Source organism: Trematomus bernacchii, unplaced genomic scaffold (genome assembly GCF_902827165.1).
Source record: "Trematomus bernacchii unplaced genomic scaffold, fTreBer1.1, whole genome shotgun sequence".
In the NCBI taxonomy this organism is placed as follows: Eukaryota; Metazoa; Chordata; class Actinopteri; order Perciformes; family Nototheniidae; genus Trematomus; species Trematomus bernacchii.
In genome coordinates this window covers 21,139,252-21,158,590 of record NW_022987973.1, presented here as the reverse complement: position 1 = coordinate 21,158,590, position 19,339 = coordinate 21,139,252, and the positions used below count along the sequence as shown (strand labels likewise).

At 40.9% G+C, this 19,339-nt stretch overlaps 1 protein-coding gene across 16 annotated transcripts in view; it reads right to left on the bottom strand.

Annotated features, from left to right (window-relative positions):
- The window catches only part of ppip5k1a (diphosphoinositol pentakisphosphate kinase 1a), a 38,702-nt gene extending 20,218 nt beyond the window's left edge, over positions 1 to 18,484 (bottom strand). For 11 of the 16 annotated variants that reach the window (XM_034116234.1, XM_034116240.1, XM_034116242.1 and 8 more), the window contains exons 1-13: positions 18,409 to 18,484; positions 14,210 to 14,845; positions 12,607 to 12,802; positions 11,569 to 11,659; positions 11,376 to 11,461; positions 10,716 to 10,870; positions 9,674 to 9,775; positions 8,817 to 8,978; positions 8,602 to 8,723; positions 2,911 to 3,012; positions 889 to 975; positions 722 to 797; positions 482 to 591 (exon numbers count right to left, since the gene is read on the bottom strand). In XM_034116234.1, coding sequence (XP_033972125.1) covers positions 482 to 591; positions 722 to 797; positions 889 to 975; positions 2,911 to 3,012; positions 8,602 to 8,723; positions 8,817 to 8,978; positions 9,674 to 9,775; positions 10,716 to 10,870; positions 11,376 to 11,461; positions 11,569 to 11,659; positions 12,607 to 12,802; positions 14,210 to 14,455 — 1,535 coding nt within the window. In that variant the 5' untranslated portion in view covers positions 14,456 to 14,845; positions 18,409 to 18,484. The remainder of the gene's footprint in view (positions 1 to 481; positions 592 to 721; positions 798 to 888; positions 976 to 2,910; positions 3,013 to 8,601; positions 8,724 to 8,816; positions 8,979 to 9,673; positions 9,776 to 10,715; positions 10,871 to 11,375; positions 11,462 to 11,568; positions 11,660 to 12,606; positions 12,803 to 14,209; positions 14,846 to 18,408) is intronic. The other 5 variants (XM_034116237.1, XM_034116245.1, XM_034116239.1 and 2 more) reach the window with 1 other exon arrangement.
- Positions 18,485 to 19,339: the final 855 nt, after the last annotated feature.

The following is a 19,339-nucleotide window of genomic DNA, read 5'->3' as shown; positions in this document are numbered from 1 at the left end:
GTCAGAGAAATGAAAAGAGGAAGACGGACTAACGGGAACACGGGATGGGCTCTGGCAGTATTTAAAGACTTGTTAAAGGAAAAGAAAATGTGAGCAGACTAGGGACTGTTACAGCAAACCTGCCGCGGGTACGCAACAGACTTTTCTTTTCTTAGCCAAAGCAATATGATCATTTTAAATCAATATTGCGAGTCAAGTTGTTGGTTTATTTAGTATGTGGCCGAGTGATCAAGTTCCCTCAGCTTCGCACCGAGCTCCGTGATTACCTTGTCGGGTGTTCTTTTTTCATTACTGACCGCCTTGTTGCACAAAATCCCTTAGATTGTGAATCTAACCATTGGAGTTATTGCAGAGTTTAACAGTTGAACAAATCCGTAGTTAATATTTGCATTCTATCATTGTTTAAAACACTTGCTGACATTAATTAATATAACATAAGGTTTTTAATGGTTAATAAAGTGGCCCAGTTTGTTTGACTCACATTTCCAGAACAGTCTTCAGCTGCTCCAGTTTAGACTTCTTCTCTTCTATCTCGCAGTCATTGTGCTGTCCTAGTTCTGCTAACAACTGCCGTGTGATGTCCAGCACCTCCTATTGGGTCAGAGCAACAAGCCGTCAGAGTTCTCACACACAGAGTTAATCACACACAGGCTGGGAGATTTGTGGTGAAGCTTTACGAGGTCAAACCTACTCAAATGAGCTTTCTCTGACTTATTGTTACCTGCAGTTGCTTTGGCTTCTTCAGCTTTAATTTCCCTGTTTTGTAGCCTCCATATTTTTCAAAAAGATCAAAGAACCTGCATGAATGAGAGACAGACTATTCATTAACAGAACATATGTTATCTATCTTTTCATTGAAAAGGAACCGCAGGAACACAGGTAACCTACATTGGGTTGCGAACTTCCATCTTCATCTTCTGTTTGGGCGTTCTGTCTCCATGTCGGATGACGGCAATGACACAGCGTAGCTCCATCCTGAAGAGTGCAAGAGTGAGTTAATGTCAACGGTAACATCCAATCAATATGCTCTTCTTAGGGCAACAGAAATAACAATAAATGAGAAATAAAAATAAATGTGATCCTTCAATTTCAGTTACGAGCAGTTCAGCTAGTAAACTGTACGCAATGTTGTCTCTTTAACCATAAGCACCAGTAATGACAAACAGATGAGAGTGCTGCGTGGGGTCTGGGTGCCGTGTTGGCGGGACGTTGCGGGGCTCGCTGCTCCGCCCTTTGAGGCTTGAGGAGCGGACAGTGTGAGGTGGATTACTGGTGTCGTTTCCTGGTTAAACACAGCGGGAAATCCACCGTAATGTCCCGCTAACATGGAACTTAGTCTATATCCAGCATCTAGGGAAACACAGCGGGAAATCCACCTCACACTGTCCGCTCCGGGAGCCTCACGGGGCGGACTCCTGAGCTGCTCGGGAGTCCACAGAGGGTGTGCCTATTGTTCTATAGCTGTGTGCCAATTGGTCCATTTGGATTTGGTGACGTCAATAGGCCCCGGAAGTAAAAAATGGAAAAAGACAAATCTACAACGAGGCGTTCTGGGGCAGAATATTTTTTTTAACAATGACGGAAAAATCTGAAAGCAGTCCGTCATTTTGACAGATTAGAACAAACTCGGAACAGCGCCAAAGTTCCCCCGCAGCGAGGCTCCGGTGTTATGCCGTGCCCGCCAAAAAGGAAATGAGATAGTTTTCCAAACCTAACTGTGAAGTCCACCGTAGACGGACCACTTTTGGACAAAATGTACTTTCAATTAAAGGCAGCTCTTTGTGGAATAGCCTCCCAACTGAGATACGGGATTGTCCCACTCTCAATAGCTTCAAAGGTCAACTCAAAGAATGGTTGAGAAACAAACAACAATCACCGCTAAATGCACTTTAACACAGGGGTATCTCCTCTTGCACTTTACGTAGCACTTTTATATTTTCTTGCACTTTATATGTCGTTGCTGCTATATTGTATTACCATGTCATAAATACTTGTGTACGCTGCTCTTGCTCTTTTGCACTTTTTGCATTTCATGTATTTTGTTTTTGCTATGTTTGTAAAATGTAATCTTCTTAAAAGTTTTATGTGAGGGACTGCGGATGGAAATGAGCTCAAAGCTAAATCTGGCACTGTTACGCTTGACACATTTGAATGTTTTAAGTGTTCATTACTGTGCATTGTCCCTGCTAAATAAACGATTACAACAACAACAACAAAAAACGTTGCCGTAAAAATCATTGAAATGTCTGGGAGTTTTTCTTTTACGCTGTGCGCGCTCCTGCGAGGTGCAGTGGGCATGCATAACGGCATAACACCGGCGCTAACAGTTCACGAGCGTGCGTCCCCCCCCCCTCAGAGTTGTGTACAGAGTAGACCGACGGGTAATAATGGATTTTGACGGACATTTTACAATCCTGTCCGTCAAAATGACGGGCAGCGAAAAGGTCTAGCGCCACCTCTGGGCAGCATAGACAGGTCTTTTCTGAGTTATTTTACTCGCTACAGGGTGTACTTTGAGGGTTTGTGACTTTGCAGACCGTTTACAGTACATGCATAAAAACCTTCATAACACACAAGGGGACGGGTAATAACCAGAAAAGCATATGATTGGACCTTTAACATCTTATGTTTTCTCTTACTTTTAGTTGTATTATTTTTATTTAAAAAAAAAAATGTTGGGCCAGGTTCTACAACTGAGATCTCCGGCGGCCCAATTTAAAAACAATATATTTGTAATCTTTTATTTTATACAAATATGTAGCAACTGTCACAAAATCAATTCCCCCCAGGTCAAATCGTTTCCTGATTCTGATTCTAATAATTAAGAAACTATGCCAATTATTTTACACAGTCAACATACCGCCAGTGCAAATATGTGGCTTAACTGGTTAGACTAATGTCCTGACTCACATGGTCCCTGATGTAGTAGGAACAATGGGGATGTCCTCTGCCTCAGTGGGGATGGACCAAGGAATCTGAAACTGAGGAGCCAGCTCACGCATCACGATGTTCCTGTAAATCCAATAAGACACAGAAATGTAATTCGCAGAAATACAAGAAATTACGGTGGCCCGGAAGTGCAAGACACCACAGCATTTCACAAAACAACACAGCATTTCAGAAAACACAACAGCATTTCACAAAACAACACAGCATTTCAGAAAACACAACAGCATTTCAGAAAACACCACAGCATTTCACAAAACAACACAGCATTTCAGAAAACACAACAGCATTTCAGAAAACGCCACAGCATTTCAGAAAACGCAACAGCATTTCAGAAAACGCTACACCATTTCAGAAAACACAACAGCATTTCAGAAAACGCCGCAGCATTTCAGAAAACGCCGCAGCATTTCAGAAAACACCACAGCATTTCAGAAAACACAACAGCATTTCAGAAAACACAACAGCATTTCACATTGGACGGAAAGGGTATTCCTTTAGGGAGAACACTTCTTGTTTGTGATTGGACAGAGCCAGCCAGAGAAGCACTGCTGTGATTGGTTGTTTTTGCTGCCAGTCAAGAAATGACGCTTCGTGATTGGTCAGCACCCGAGCGCAACATGTCCCAACACATCAACCGTTAGCTGTTAGCACACACTCAGAGCTCACAGCTCCTCATATCTGTTCAGAAACTGGACAAAAGTTAAACAAGTACAAACCACAGACTGTCTGTGTCATGGCGAATACAGTCGCTGCTTTATTTATGTCTGTATGACGCTGTTGTGAGTGTGGACGGAGCAGCTACAGGTTAGTTTAGCCTGATCGATCCGCCCCCTCTCCAGCACGTCTTGTTTGAATGACAGGAGTAAACACTGACAGCTGTGGTGAAACTCGACAACAAAATGAACATATTGACCGTGATTTAATTGTAATACACGTTTCAAAGTGATGCCGAAGTAACAACATACTGATACCGGTTAGTAAAAACCATGAATTAATGCTTTGACAAGTCTGCAGACAAGACGGCAGGCGAAAAGCTTTTAAAATGCGTGTTTTCTGAATGGAATCGGATCCATCAGGCTAAACTAACCTGTAGCTGCTCCGTCCACACTCACAACAACGTCATACAGACATAAATAAAGCAGCGACTGTATTCGCCATGACATATACAGTCTATGGTTTGTACTTGTTTAACTCTTGTCCCGTTTCTGAACAGATATGAGGAGCTGTGAGCTCTGAGTGTGTGCTAACAGCTAACGGCTGATGTGTTGGGACATATAGCTGTTAGCACACTCAGAGGCTTTTCGCCTGCCGTCTTGTCTGCAGACTTGTCAAAGCATTAATTCATGGTTTTTACTAACCGGTATCAGTATGTTGTTACTTCGGCATCACTTTGAAACGTGTATTACAATTAAATCACGGTCAATATGTTCATTTTGTTGTAGTTGGTATCTCCCATAGGATTTACATGGAGATACGCCCCGCCCCCTCTCCAGCGCGTCTTGTTTGAATGACAGGAGCAAACACAGCTGACAGCCGCCGTGAAACTCGAGCGATTAGAGCGATGCGAATATTGGGTAGTCTACCATAGTATTTACATGGAGATAAGCCCCTTAAAAACCATGAATTAATAAAGCATTAATTCATGTTTTTTTCGCATCGCTCTAATCGCTCGAGTTTCACCACAGCTGTCAGTGTTTACTCCTGTCATTCAAACAAGACGTGCTGGAGAGGGGGCGGATCGATCAGGCTAAACTAACCTGTAGCTGCTCCGTCCACACTCACAACAGCGTCATACAGACATAAATAAAGCAGCGACTGTATTCGCCATGACAGACAGTCTGTGGTTTGTACTTGTTTAACTTTTGTCCAGTTTCTGAACAGATATGAGGAGCTGTGAGCTCTGAGTGTGTGCTCACAGCTAACGGTTGATGTGTTGGGACATGTTGGCTGTCGGGTGCTGACCGATCACGAAGCGTCATTTCTTGACTGGCAGCAAAAACAACCAATCACAGCAGTGCTTCTCTGGCTGGCTCTGTCCAATCACAAACAAGAAGTGTTCTCCCTAAAGGAATACCCTTTCCGTCCAATGTGAAATGCTGTGGTGTTTTCTGAAATGCTGTGGCGTTTTGTGAAATGCTGTTGTGTTTTGTGAAATGCTGTTGTGTTTTCTGAAATGCTGTTGTGTTTTCTGAAATGCTGCGGCGTTTTGTGAAATGATGCTGCGGCATTTTGTGAAATGCTGTTGTGTTTTCTGAAATGCTGTTGTGTTTTCTGAAATGCTGTTGTGTTTTCTGAAATGCTGCGGCGTTTTGTGAAATGCTGTTGTGTTTTGTGAAATGCTGTTGTGTTTTGTGAAATGCTGTGGCGTTTTGTGAAATGCTGTTGTGTTTTCTGAAATGCTGTTGTGTTTTCTGAAATGCTGTTGTGTTTTCTGAAATGCTGTTGTGTTTTGTGAAATGCTGTTGTGTTTTCTGAAATGCTGTAGTGTTTTCTGAAATGCTGTTGTGTTTTGTGAAATGCTGTGGTGTTTTGTGAAATGCTGTGGTGTTTTGTGAAATGCTGTAGTGTTTTCTGAAATGCTGTGGTGTTTTGTGAAATGCTGTGGCGTTTTGTGAAATGCTGCGGCGTTTTGTGAAATGCTGCGGCGTTTTGTGAAATGCTGTGGCGTTTTGTGAAATGCTGCGGCGTTTTGTGAAATGCTGTGGCGTTTTGTGAAATGCTGTTGTGTTTTGTGAAATGCTGTAGTGTTTTCTGAAATGCTGTTGTGTTTTGTGAAATGCTGTAGTGTTTTCTGAAATGCTGTTGTGTTTTGTGAAATGCTGTGGCGTTTTGTGAAATGCTGTTGTGTTTTCTGAAATGCTGCGGCGTTTTGTGAAATGCTGTTGTGTTTTCTGAAATGCTGTTGTGTTTTCTGAAATGCTGTGGTGTTTTGTGAAATGCTGTTGTGTTTTGTGAAATGCTGTTGTGTTTTGTGAAATGCTGTTGTGTTTTGTGAAATGCTGTGGTGTTTTGTGAAATGCTGTGGTGTTTTGTGAAATGCTGTGGTGTTTTGTGAAATGCTGCGGCGTTTTGTGAAATGCTGTTGTGTTTTGTGAAATGCTGTTGTGTTTTGTGAAATGCTGCGGCGTTTTGTGAAATGCTGTTGTGTTTTGTGAAATGCTGTAGTGTTTTGTGAAATGCTGTGGCGTTTTGTGAAATGCTGTTGTGTTTTCTGAAATGCTGTGGTGTTTTGTGAAATGCTGTAGTGTTTTCTGAAATGCTGTTGTGTTTTGTGAAATGCTGCGGCGTTTTGTGAAATGCTGTTGTGTTTTGTGAAATGCTGTAGTGTTTTCTGAAATGCTGTGGCGTTTTGTGAAATGCTGTTGTGTTTTGTGAAATGCTGCGGCGTTTTGTGAAATGCTGCGGCGTTTTGTGAAATGCTGCGGCGTTTTCTGAAATGCTGCGGCGTTTTGTGAAATGCTGTTGTGTTTTGTGAAATGCTGCGGCGTTTTGTGAAATGCTGCGGCGTTTTGTGAAATGCTGTTGTGTTTTGTGAAATGCTGCGGCGTTTTGTGAAATGCTGCGGCGTTTTGTGAAATGCTGTTGTGTTTTCTGAAATGCTGTAGTGTTTTCTGAAATGCTGTTGTGTTTTGTGAAATGCTGTTGTGTTTTGTGAAATGCTGTTGTGTTTTCTGAAATGCTGTAGTGTTTTCTGAAATGCTGTTGTGTTTTGTGAAATGCTGTTGTGTTTTCTGAAATGCTGTTGTGTTTTGTGAAATGCTGTTGTGTTGTGTTTTGTGAAATGCTGCGGCGTTTTCTGAAATGCTGTGGTGTTTTCTGAAATGCTGTGGTGTTTTGTGAAATGCTGTTGTGTTTTGTGAAATGCTGTTGTGTTGTGTTTTGTGAAATGCTGCGGCGTTTTGTGAAATGCTGTTGTGTTTTCTGAAATGCTGTAGTGTTTTGTGAAATGCTGCGGCGTTTTGTGAAATGCTGTTGTGTTTTCTGAAATGCTGCGGCGTTTTGTGAAATGCTGTTGTGTTTTGTGAAATGCTGTTGTGTTGTGTTTTGTGAAATGCTGCGGCGTTTTCTGAAATGCTGCGGCGTTTTGTGAAATGCTGCGGCATTTTGTGAAATGCTGTTGTGTTTTGTGAAATGCTGTGGAGTTTTGTGAAATGCTGTGGAGTTTTGTGAAATGCTGTTGTGTTTTGTGAAATGCTGCGGCGTTTTGTGAAATGCTGCGGCGTTTTGTGAAATGCTGTTGTGTTTTGTGAAATGCTGTGGTGTTTTGTGAAATGCTGTTGTGTTTTCTGAAATGCTGTTGTGTTTTGTGAAATGCTGTTGTGTTGTGTTTTGTGAAATGCTGCGGCGTTTTCTGAAATGCTGTAGTGTTTTGTGAAATGCTGCGGCGTTTTGTGAAATGCTGTTGTGTTTTCTGAAATGCTGTTGTGTTTTCTGAAATGCTGCGGCGTTTTGTGAAATGCTGTTGTGTTTTGTGAAATGCTGTTGTGTTGTGTTTTGTGAAATGCTGCGGCGTTTTCTGAAATGCTGCGGCGTTTTGTGAAATGCTGCGGCATTTTGTGAAATGCTGTTGTGTTTTGTGAAATGCTGTGGCGTTTTGTGAAATGCTGTTGTGTTTTGTGAAATGCTGCGGCGTTTTCTGAAATGCTGTTGTGTTTTGTGAAATGCTGCGGCGTTTTGTGAAATGCTGTTGTGTTTTGTGAAATGCTGCGGCGTTTTGTGAAATGCTGCGGCGTTTTGTGAAATGCTGTTGTGTTTTGTGAAATGCTGCGGCGTTTTGTGAAATGCTGTTGTGTTTTGTGAAATGCTGTGGTGTTTTCTGAAATGCTGTTGTGTTTTGTGAAATGCTGCGGCGTTTTGTGAAATGCTGTTGTGTTTTGTGAAATGCTGTTGTGTTTTCTGAAATGCTGCGGCGTTTTGTGAAATGCTGTTGTGTTTTCTGAAATGCTGTTGTGTTTTCTGAAATGCTGCGGCGTTTTGTGAAATGCTGCGGCGTTTTGTGAAATGCTGTTGTGTTTTCTGAAATGCTGTTGTGTTTTGTGAAATGCTGTGGCGTTTTCTGAAATGCTGCGGCGTTTTCTGAAATGCTGTTGTGTTTTCTGAAATGCTGTTGTGTTTTGTGAAATGCTGTGGCGTTTTCTGAAATGCTGCGGCGTTTTCTGAAATGCTGCGGCGTTTTGTGAAATGCTGCGGCGTTTTGTGAAATGCTGTTGTGTTTTGTGAAATGCTGTTGTGTTTTGTGAAATGCTGCGGCGTTTTGTGAAATGCTGCGGCGTTTTGTGAAATGCTGTTGTGTTTTGTGAAATGCTGCGGCGTTTTGTGAAATGCTGCGGCGTTTTGTGAAATGCTGTTGTGTTTTGTGAAATGCTGTTGTGTTTTGTGAAATGCTGTGGTGTTTTGTGAAATGCTGCGGCGTTTTGTGAAATGCTGTTGTGTTTTGTGAAATGCTGTGGTGTTTTCTGAAATGCTGCGGCGTTTTGTGAAATGCTGTAGTGTTTTCTGAAATGCTGTGGTGTTTTCTGAAATGCTGTTGTGTTTTCTGAAATGCTGTGGTGTCTTGCACTTCCGGGCCACCGTAAGAAATAAACAAAAGCAAGCTCAAACAAACAGAACACAGTTAAGTTGACAAGTAAAGAACACAAATAAAGGCAGTACCCAAGGATCTTGGCGCAGTCATCATAGTACTTCATCGAGTTCTTCACGAAGCTGAATCCGTTGACGTCGCACACATACGAGTGTCCGTTGGCTCGGAGGAGATCGAAGCCACACACAGTTTGCTGCAGTTAGAGGAGAGGAAAACACAGTTCAGCATCAAGGAAAGAGCAAACTAGGAGAAAGCAAGAGTTTATTAACACATTGCCTTTTCTCACCTTGAATGCTAGGCAGACTTTACGAGCCACCAGTTTCTCCATGGCTGAGAGCATGACGGGGTAGCGGACCTCCTTCCCCTCACTGTCTCTCTCCACCTTCCCGTCCAGAGCGGGGGACTTCCGGGCCTCAGCGTGAGCATAGTCGGGCCCCACAGTGTACACCTGAGGTCACATGAAACACCACCTCTCAATCAAAGACTTAGTTCAATGGGATGCACCAACTAAAATCATTGTCCAATAACACAAAGAAAAGAGCTGTGAAAGTGAGGGGCAGCTGGTTCCAGAAGTACATTCCACAATCTGTTTATAGGAATTATATCCCCAATGTTACTTAACACGGGCCTCCCGGGACTCTTGGTTGCAATATAAGAACCAAGGGATTTAGGATATGACCACTAGTTTGAACATTTTCCATTTTGTTTGTGAGAAATAATGTTTCCTATACAAGTTTGGCATGGTGGAAGGCTCTAAATTCCACAATACTCATCAGTCCGGGCTAGGTTTACTTGAAGAGATTGTGAGTCCGACGTGCAATTCAGAGCAGTAGCGAGTTTGTTGTGTGAGCTGCTAAATTCCTCTAAATTAACCTAGAATTCAGAAGCAAATTAATTTTAGTTTTAATCTTACCAAATAAAAATAAAAACTTTGGAGCCTTCACATTTTTATCGAAGAACCAGAGATATTGTAGATATTTTGTACTGATGATTTAAAGGGCAGTTTCATACAGTTCAAATGGAATTAAAGTCTTTGATTTAAAAAAAGGGGCCCATATGATCTTTCACTTCACGATTCAGAATATGTGCATCTCAGAATTGAATTATTTTCTCCTTTTTTTAAATTCAACCCTCAGTCCATACCTTAACATCGGTGCCATCTGTTGGCATGAACTCTTCATAGATGTACGAGCCCGTCTTCCTCACGTTGCTCTCTGGCGAGTACACACTGCTGCGGCTGCCGATCTACACAAATCACACAAGGAGGGAAACATGTTATCATTCTGAAAAAACAGCCGCTTCAACCCAGTACCACAGCGCACTCGGAACAGTCTGGATAACATCCATCATTAAAGGCTGCAGCTCCGTGCATGATAACACTCTTTCTCTGGCAGAGCAATAGATTCATGTACCATTACAACAAGAGCTATTACATCTACTACTGCCTGGTGTGTTTAACCCTGTTCTGGTGCTGTTATTATACACACATGAAACATAATGTGTATATTAAAAATGCCAAAACCAGCCGTCGGCCTCTAAAACTTTCATTTAAAACAACCCCTATCAAGTCAATGTTGTGTCACTGTAAGAAAGTGTGCAAAAGTAACAGTGATCTTCTTGTTTTGGCTAAAATATTAACCGACACAAGAAATGCACAGCTCTGGTCGGTCTAGGGCTAGGCTGCTTGTGAAGTGGGTGAAAGCCAACCCTAGATTGTTTTCCTGTTTCAGATATTTACTTTTCTCTGCTTGGCGTTTAGCCACGCAATATTTGCATTTTTTCAACATCGTGTCTGCCACTTTCACAGCTTCCTCTTGGATGCTTGGGCACGATCTGGGACCTTGTCACTACTTTTTTTTTTTTTTTTAAAGGAGGTTGATGTCCAAAATGGTCATGAACGGTTGAAAATGAACTCATGGTAACTTAAAGCAATGTAAGAAAATAAAGGCAGACAACCGCAAGGTCTCTGAAGATAGACACAGACACACACTTCTAGTGAGTCATGAGTGATGATTGACAGGGATTAACATTCATCTGATGTTGACAGTTTTAGATTGTTGCAGGACATCCTTTTTTTATAATCTGATGCCAATTTCATCTCATTTTGCCATTGATTATTTGATTGAATAAGTGTTGACTGAAGTGTACGTGAAAAAAAACAAGCCAGGGGGGACAATGCAAGCACCTTTCTGAAGAGTCTCTGGCTGCCTCCACCAGCAGAGGTGGGGTAGTAGATGTAGACGTTGTGGTCCTCTGCGCAGACGGGCTTCTCAACAAAAGGCTTTTGAAAAATCTCTCCGTTCACCTCCACGTGGTCTTCTCCCTCAACCAGGTTACACTCTGAAACACACAGAGAAATATCTTTCTGTAAACCAGGAAGACCCTTTTCATCACCCCCTAAAATACACACAGATGACACTCGCCCCCCTGAGTGTTTACTCTTGGGCCGTGTGAAGCAGCTCTGCACTCTGAACTATGTGACGCTCATTGGTGCTTTTACAAAAACAGTCATTTAAGGTTAAACATCTGATTGCTGGCCAGTCTAAGGGCTTTCACAGTGCTAAAACAGGATTTAAAGGGCAACCACATCATATCACAGCACTAAAGAATGGTACACTTGCAACTGCTTCACATTTGATACTATATTTATCCACATGCTGAAGTAAAACCATTGCAGTCTTAGATTAATGACCTCGAGATGCTAGAATGAAAGGGGCTGTTTTTCGGAGAGCTTTTTCTGCAGGAACAAAACGCTTGAAAAATGAAATGAAAAATGGGGTACATGGAGTTTGTGCATTCTATTGCGTTTTCCCATGTGATGTGAAGTAAAAAAAAGAAGACTGACCATCTGGTTTATCTGGGTCGCGGTTCAGCACAGCATAGCGCGGTAGGTCAATCCCTTCCTCTTGCAGGATGCGATACACCTCTCTCCTGTTAAAAAGTAATTATAACATGAATAAATGAACTATGGGTTTTGTATTCTCGTTCTCTCTTTGCTTTGCCTGGATGATGTTAACCACTCCAGGATGTCCGAGTACCTGTCCTGTATGTAGTACTGCATGTTCAGGTCGTTGAGGAGCAGAGGGTTTCTCAGTTTGGCATAGCTCACCGCCTTATCCAGCGGGAATCCTGGTGAACATGCAGAGAAAAATGATTCAATAAACAATGTCATAATATGCGTAGACAGTTATGTGTAATAAGGGAAAAACAATTCTGAGTATTGAGACATAAGAGAAAACACTAGACATGCTGTAGACTGACATTGAGAGAGGGAATGATTCTAAAAATAATGCTGACATTGTATTACAAGACAGGCAGGCTCCGTTTAGTGTGTAAATGATTGGGCAGTTGATAAGAAGCCCATGTGGTCACACAGACAGCAGTGAATGCTGTCTGGTAATGTTCTTTTTTCTGGGCAAAATCTTTGCTGCCACTGCCAAAACAAATAAATCAAATATTTCACCTAAGAAAAATTGTTCCTGGAGGTAACTTTATTTCAATGTGTACAAGGAGATGAAGGTGTGCAAAGGCGTCTGGAGAGATGTGACCCATGACCAGATTATCATCATTTATAAAAATGCAGTGTCGCTTAGATACAGTATGTACAGTAACATTGGGCTGCAAGATCAATTACATTTGCTATAATTACTCTTTTAAGTGGTTGTCTGATTGTCCGTTACTTGGATTTAGAAGGCTCCCTCTAAAGCAACTCAATGTTTTTGTGAACAATAGAGTCTGCGCTACATAGTGGTATAATGCATACAATAAATACATAAAAAAAGAAGTATCATCTTTCCCACCACAGAAACTTGTGTTCCACACATTTAGCCTGCATCCTACACCTATAGTGGGTACATGCCCGCCCACACACTACCAGATACTGCCCCGTCATTCCTCTAGTTCACCAGTGGACAGCATTCAGAATATATGACGTGCATGCATGTGTAGATTTGTGCTATTTCATATGCTCCAGCTTTCAAATGTGGGCATTGCTATCACATCTGTAGTAAACACACACACAAATACCCAGAAAAAGTACTATGTTTGCAGACGTGTGTTTGTGTCTGGTTTTGTACCCTTGGAGTGGAAAGAGATGAGGCAATCGCACAGAGGCCATTTGTCCACAGGCTCGTTGAGGATGGCCTCCTCTGGGAAGATGACCACGGTGATGAACTCGAACTTGCACAACCTCTCTAGGATCTGGGTCATGGGCTTGGACTTGGACTTCTTCATCATGCAGCAGATCCCCACCACGATCTGTTGCTCTGGGGGCTGGACGAGGCAGAGAGAGGGAGAGGGGAAAATGTCAACACTGTCTGTCTGAGGAAGCAAGAGAGACAATGGCAGCGTTGTCCCATGAATACCCCATAAAACCTCAAGCTGAAGCACTGAAATAGATTTCAGTGCAGTCTCCTCTTCAAAGAGAGGAATTCGTTGAAAATTGCCAGTTAACCACGAGAGCTCACAATTTGAACACATTTGAGAGGTGCATTTATATACTTTACAAGGTCAAATGTTAGTTTGATAGAGAATAAATCATGTTTTTATTGTCTGTTGATTGTTATGCGTGTTTCTGACTAGGGACTGCAGAGGGAAATGATCTCAATCTTACATAAATCATCTCCACTCTTTTTAATGTTATGCATGGTCCTTGTTTTATTAAGGCTTATAATAAATCAGCAACTAAATGAAGGAACACTTGCACTTTGTCAATTGTAAGGCATGGTGTATGGCATAGAAAAGCCAGCTGCCATATTCAAAAAAATGCAATTGCTATTGAGATTTGTTTGCTATTTAAAAATGCCGGTTTAGTGCAGGATGTCCCGTGCCGCGCCAGTGACAATTCTCTCTGGCCAATCAGTGGTCTAAGTCTATTACCGTCACCTTAAAGTATTGGCTCAGCTTGGAATCATTGTTCAGGGGATTTAAACAAAAAGAACCAGTACCAGAAACTGTCCTCCTCTGTTAACTTCTATCAAGCTGACTCATTTACCTTAGATGTCCTTGTTAACTAAAAGTGGCCTAATACTAAACAAGTTTGAAATAAGACTTATTATTGGTTTCTTACAGTCACATTAAGTGTCTTTGCACTTTAGTACAATCACAACCAGCTCTTCTCAGTAAACCAAGTTTTCTTAAAACCACAATCTGGATAATGGATTAGAGAACCCCCGATATCCCCAGCTAGATTTCTCCTAAATTCTCTGTGAGTACAGTAAACACATTATCTGTTTTGAGTTGTCTGACATATATTCATGTGCATAACAACAAATTGAGAACAAGAAATAATCACCTACAGCAGAGCAGGATGGAAGTTGTGGTGTGATTACAGTTACAGCACATCAACATTACAATTGAAATATTGTAAAATTCATACATTTCTGTGCATTTGTCAAAAACCCGGCAAACATGAACCATATCTGTTGAGCTCTTTTGGAAGCACAACGCTGGGACAACATTTAGAAATTATTTTGAGTTCATATCAACTGGAAGTATTATTCAAATATCGGACGATTTTCTGATGAAGTGTCCTCCAACTCATTAGGTAAACATATTATAGTAAAGAGAAGGACAGCATGGTTTGAAAAAGAAAAGACAAATTCTGATTCAATTTATGATTTTTGAAATTGCAATATAATTAACAATATTAGAGGTAATGATAATTGTTCAAACACTCACAGTATCATTGAAAAATATATCAAAATGGTGAAATGGAGGTTTTTTAAAGAGGATTTGGAACTGTGATTTGGGTAATGCACACACCGAGTCTGAGTCTTCGTCGTCCTCATACAGCTCCATGTCTGTCCTCATGCTCTCGTCCAGGACCTCGCTATCGTCCAGGACCTCGCTTTCATCCTCCTCGCAGCCCACGAAGAATCTGGGAGCGCCACGCCGGCTCTCGCCCGGGCTGGTGTTCTCTGACATCACAGTCCCCCGCGGCAGCCCTCAGCTTCCCACCGCGCCATCGTTCACCAACACACCGCCAGAGCTGGCCGCCGATGTGGGGCCAGGTCGGAGGGAAGGGTCCTCTCTACAGTATGTGGGCTGAACAGCAGAGCCACTGGATGAAGGTGTGTGAGGCAGAGGAGCAGAATGAGACTGAAAAGAGGGGCTTTCAAAACCTAAAAAGGCTTTGTGAGAAACTATGGTGATGGTCAGTCCTCTGCAATGATAGCGTCACGGAAGTTTCTCATTTAGTATTCAGCAGATTCAAAACCCATTCGATTGGCTTCTGTTTCCTAAGAGTCTTTAGTGACTTGGAGGCTGCAGCTTATCTGATGACAGTCCTGGCCTCCATTTGTATGAAAGACAGTCCTACGAGAGAAACAAAACATTACAAATTATTCATGCACGTTTTGCTTCAAGTTGTTGATTAATACTTTGGGTTAGTGCACTCATGGATGTATAAGAAGATCTGGATAATGCATTGGAGGAGGAATGTTCATTCCTATGAAAGTTGCTCAGTTGAAAAATGAAGAAATAAAACACACGTTGTGGGTGACTAACATTTAGTCGACTAGTTCGGGGCAGCCCTTTCAATAATCATACTTTACATCAAACTGCACACAATTCATGCTTGTTCATTTTTGCATGGGACTTGACATGCGACGGTCCAATATTGATATCAAGTGATATTCGCCAAAATGGTCAACAAGAAAAAATGAAATATATTTTTAAAAGGTAAAATCCTTTAAACAATTTAAGGATTCATTTATTCTGTTTGTGGAAAGACCTTCATGAAGTATAATGTTTTGCATACACTACTACTGTATGTATCTTTGTCATCATGTTTGTCAGACTTCTAACTTGCAACTTGTAGAATGAAAAGGACGATGAATTCTCATCAAAGTTTAACAAATGTAATTATATTGTTTCTTTCAATTTTAATGAAATGGAAATGATTAAAAACACTGATTAAACACTTTTTTTGCTTTCCAACAGCCTAATTGATGCCACGCTGTGTGTGTAATTGTTGTCTTTTAACAACAACAAAAAAGAACACATTGTCTAGCACAGCAAATCCCAGCCTATACTGTATACTATCATTTCAAGCAGAACTGGCCGTGTGCTTGAGCAATCATTAACTCCAGCACTTACTCGACTTTTACACATTAAGCCCTGACGCTGCAGTCTGGGGCAGAAAGCAGCAGGGGCATCTACTCTGATCCAGCCATGGAGACAGGCCAGGCAACGCATCACATGTCGTACTGTACACAAACAACCACAAAATACTCATTACCCTCTGGCACGCTATGAGACACCCATCTGAACAACAAGACGCTTCCCCATGAGGCACAGCCACTCAAGGGTCAAGGTTGACTCTCTGCCATGGAAAATACTGTTATGAGCATAAGCAGCCTAGAAGGGGTCCAAAAGAGATAATAAACAAACACGTAACTGTCCAAAGCCTTAGGGACCTCAAGCTGAGGGAACACAAGCTCTGCAAAAGTTCCCTCCACAGATTTTGCCTGTTTAATCGAAGGTCGCTGTGACCTTAAAGATGCAGTACTCCCCTAATCTTCTTGGGATTCACAAATAATAGTAACGCACGAATGCAATATTTAGCATACATGCTAGTATGGTTGCACGATTTGGAAAAAACAAATGTTGTGTTTTCTATAACAGTAAATGAGGTTTTGGGATGTTGGTCAAACAAAAACAAGCAATTTAAATGTGTCACTGTCAACATTTTTTGACAATATTTGGATAATTAAAACAGTTAGAAAATCAAACCAAGATCTGTTTAAAGAACCCTTTGTGTGATTCTGTCTACTGCTGTGTGCAACATTTTAATTGTTCTTGAAAAATATATGTGTCAGGAGTTATCTTTGTATTTAAAAATAGTTAGAAGTTATTATGATTGATTGATATTGGTCAGCTCTTTGCACATGCATCAGAAAGCAGGAGCCTGTGGCTGTTAAGCATTAGCCTGGTACCCACATACAGAAATTCATTCTGACGCTCACTTTGGCACTCAGTTGATTTCAAATAAACTCCTTCCATGCCTAAGTGGATTAGAGTTTCAGAGCTCGAGTGTAACAGTTAATCTCTTCTATTACACCTACTTACTTACTCAAGCTCTGAGCATGGCCATGGCCCCCGCTCAAGACACTGGGGTCATGTCCTCATTTGTTAATGGGACTCATTTTTTGTGCATTTTACATTCTATATTTTTCTTTTATAGACTGCTAATGTGGAGTGAAACACCTGCATTCCCATTATGTCAACTTGGAAAAGCTTGAAAAAGCAGAGCATGTCCTCCGTTAACCCCAAGTTCATGCATTTAAATGTCTTGTTTTATTCAACCAACAGTCTAAAACCCAAAGATGTCTGACTTAAATTGATATAAAAACAAAAATGATAAAAAACTAAGTGGGAATTGTTTAAATTTGAGATGGAACCAGACATGTTTGATGTTCTTTTGGCTCTTAAAAATAGCTTAACAATTCATTAATCAGCAAATCACTAAGTAATTCTTTTTTTAAGAATTCTTAATACTTGTTTTACATTAAAGCGGATACAACAATATGTTAAAACTCCAGTTTACAAGTTAGACGATGAGATGGAGCCATCGCTGCGTTTGCATCATTCCTATCACGTCAACTACCACATAATAATAATAATCACCAGAGTATCTGGAGCTCGATTTTCCTCATTTTTTTGCTTAGCAGATGTGTCAGAGGACGGAGGCAGGCTCAGACAGAGAAACTGCCCGGATCTGCTCCAGCCTTTAAACCTAACCCTGACAGTGCAGCCTGAATCTATGCAGCCTTCTTTAATTGTAGTTTGTAAAGGAGACATAGCTTCACATTTCGTGATGGTAATTATTGCTATGATGACACCTAAACAGACTGAAGAGGATATGTTGGGAAAAAGATCTCATCACAATTCTTTTACACCTTGCAGTGTTTCAGCTCATCAACAAACTGTACATGTTTGACAACTGATGCCTATAACCGATTAATTCATTCAAAAATATAATCAAATATCGTTTTGCAACAAAAATGTCTTTCTTATATGGATTTATTTGCATTAAATTGGTCTATATAATGTTTATTGTTACAGAAAACGTATTGGTAATGCTTCGTTTCCCGGTCTAACAGTCCTAAACATAATAGTCTTAGAATCGCAGTAAAAAGAGAAGCAGAAAATCCTAATGAATGAAAAGCTTGTAAAAAAGGGGGTAGTGAATTGCTAATTAAGAGGCTTAGAACATCTACATATGTATAACATATTTGCTTTGGACCTGCAGTACAGTAAGCATGTGCTTTTCATTACGCTACTTCTGAAATAAAAGTTGTTGCACCTGATGTCCCGACTGACAGGTTTAACTGCATGAATGTATTACAAGACGTGATGGTAAATTGAACTAAAAATACCCAGGCGCCTGCAGGATGGTTAACGTCAACCTATACCACAGACTGTAGTTGTTACCGTTACATCGCTACATTACAGCAATTGACCCATTATGTGCAATTATATAAGTTAGCAGATGGATGCTACAAAAGGTACACGCAGATTTGTTGGAACGTTAGCCTGACCAAAATAATAAAGAAAATGTAATGAGGATATTCGTGTATAAAAACCAATAATAACTGCACACCACAGTTAGTCAAACTCAATAATAACGTTATTTTGTGTTAGCTCTTGTTAATGTTAGCAGTGCGAAACACATTTAGCAAACAGTGGCTAATGTTAGCATTGAGCTAAGTAGTACCCCGAACGGTCGGCAATGTAAACAAGTATTCAAGTGACATTTTGTCCACATTTGAAGCAAATAACCAATGTCTGTGCGATAAATAATGTAAACGCTAAGGAGTATAAGCGTGTACAAATTATTTCTTTAACCAGCGAGTGACATTAAATAATGAACTCACAGTGTGGCTGGAAGGTTTGCATCGCTGCCACTAGATCGCTTCCTTTACTCTTGACAGTTTGCATGTTAAACCAATCTTATTTTCTCCAGATTGACGCAATGTTGAGTGACGTTTGATACAACCAATGGGAGAAAAGGACGACTCAATGAAGGCGTAACTGCAAACCAGAGCTGCAAACCAGAAAAAACACATGGGCCAATAAGCAACGACCAAAGTCTCACCGCACGAGAAACATTTCCGAGGAGAAGAGGAGCATTAGCGGCCTCTAGTGTTAAAAGTGAGACAATAATCAGTTTTAATATAAAGTGTGAAGGAATAACTTGTTCAGTCTCCACTAAAACTCATAAACAAGCCTTTTATTCAAACACAACAGTGATTTGTTTTGGTTCACTTAACTTAATTACCTATATAACTATAGCCTACTATAATTTTATTATTTACGTTATTTTGCAAATTTAGATATAATCAAAACATGTATATAAAATAAACATGATGTATTATTCAGATTAATATACTGTACATTTGTTTTAACCCTTTTTTAACTACCCATAAAGTTATTCAAATAAGATTTAACTTTAACAGCAGCAACAATAAAGTGATTAGTAAAGGGCGGTGGTGGCGAAGTCCATAGGGACTTGGCTTGGCAACTGGAAGGTCACCAGTTCAAGTCCCAGAAAGACCAAGTGCTACCAAGGTGTCCCTGAGCAAGGCACCATTCCCTACACTGCTCCCTGGGCGCCGGACATGATGGCAGCCCACTGCTCCTAACACTAGGATGGGTCAAATGCAGAGAAACCCTTTCGTTACATAGTGCCTGTACTACGTAATGACAATAAGTTGAATCTTCTTCTTCTTCAATGTAATAAAGTACATTTACTCAAGTACTGTACTTCTTGAGGTACTTAATCTTTTCTTGAGTGTTTTAACTCTA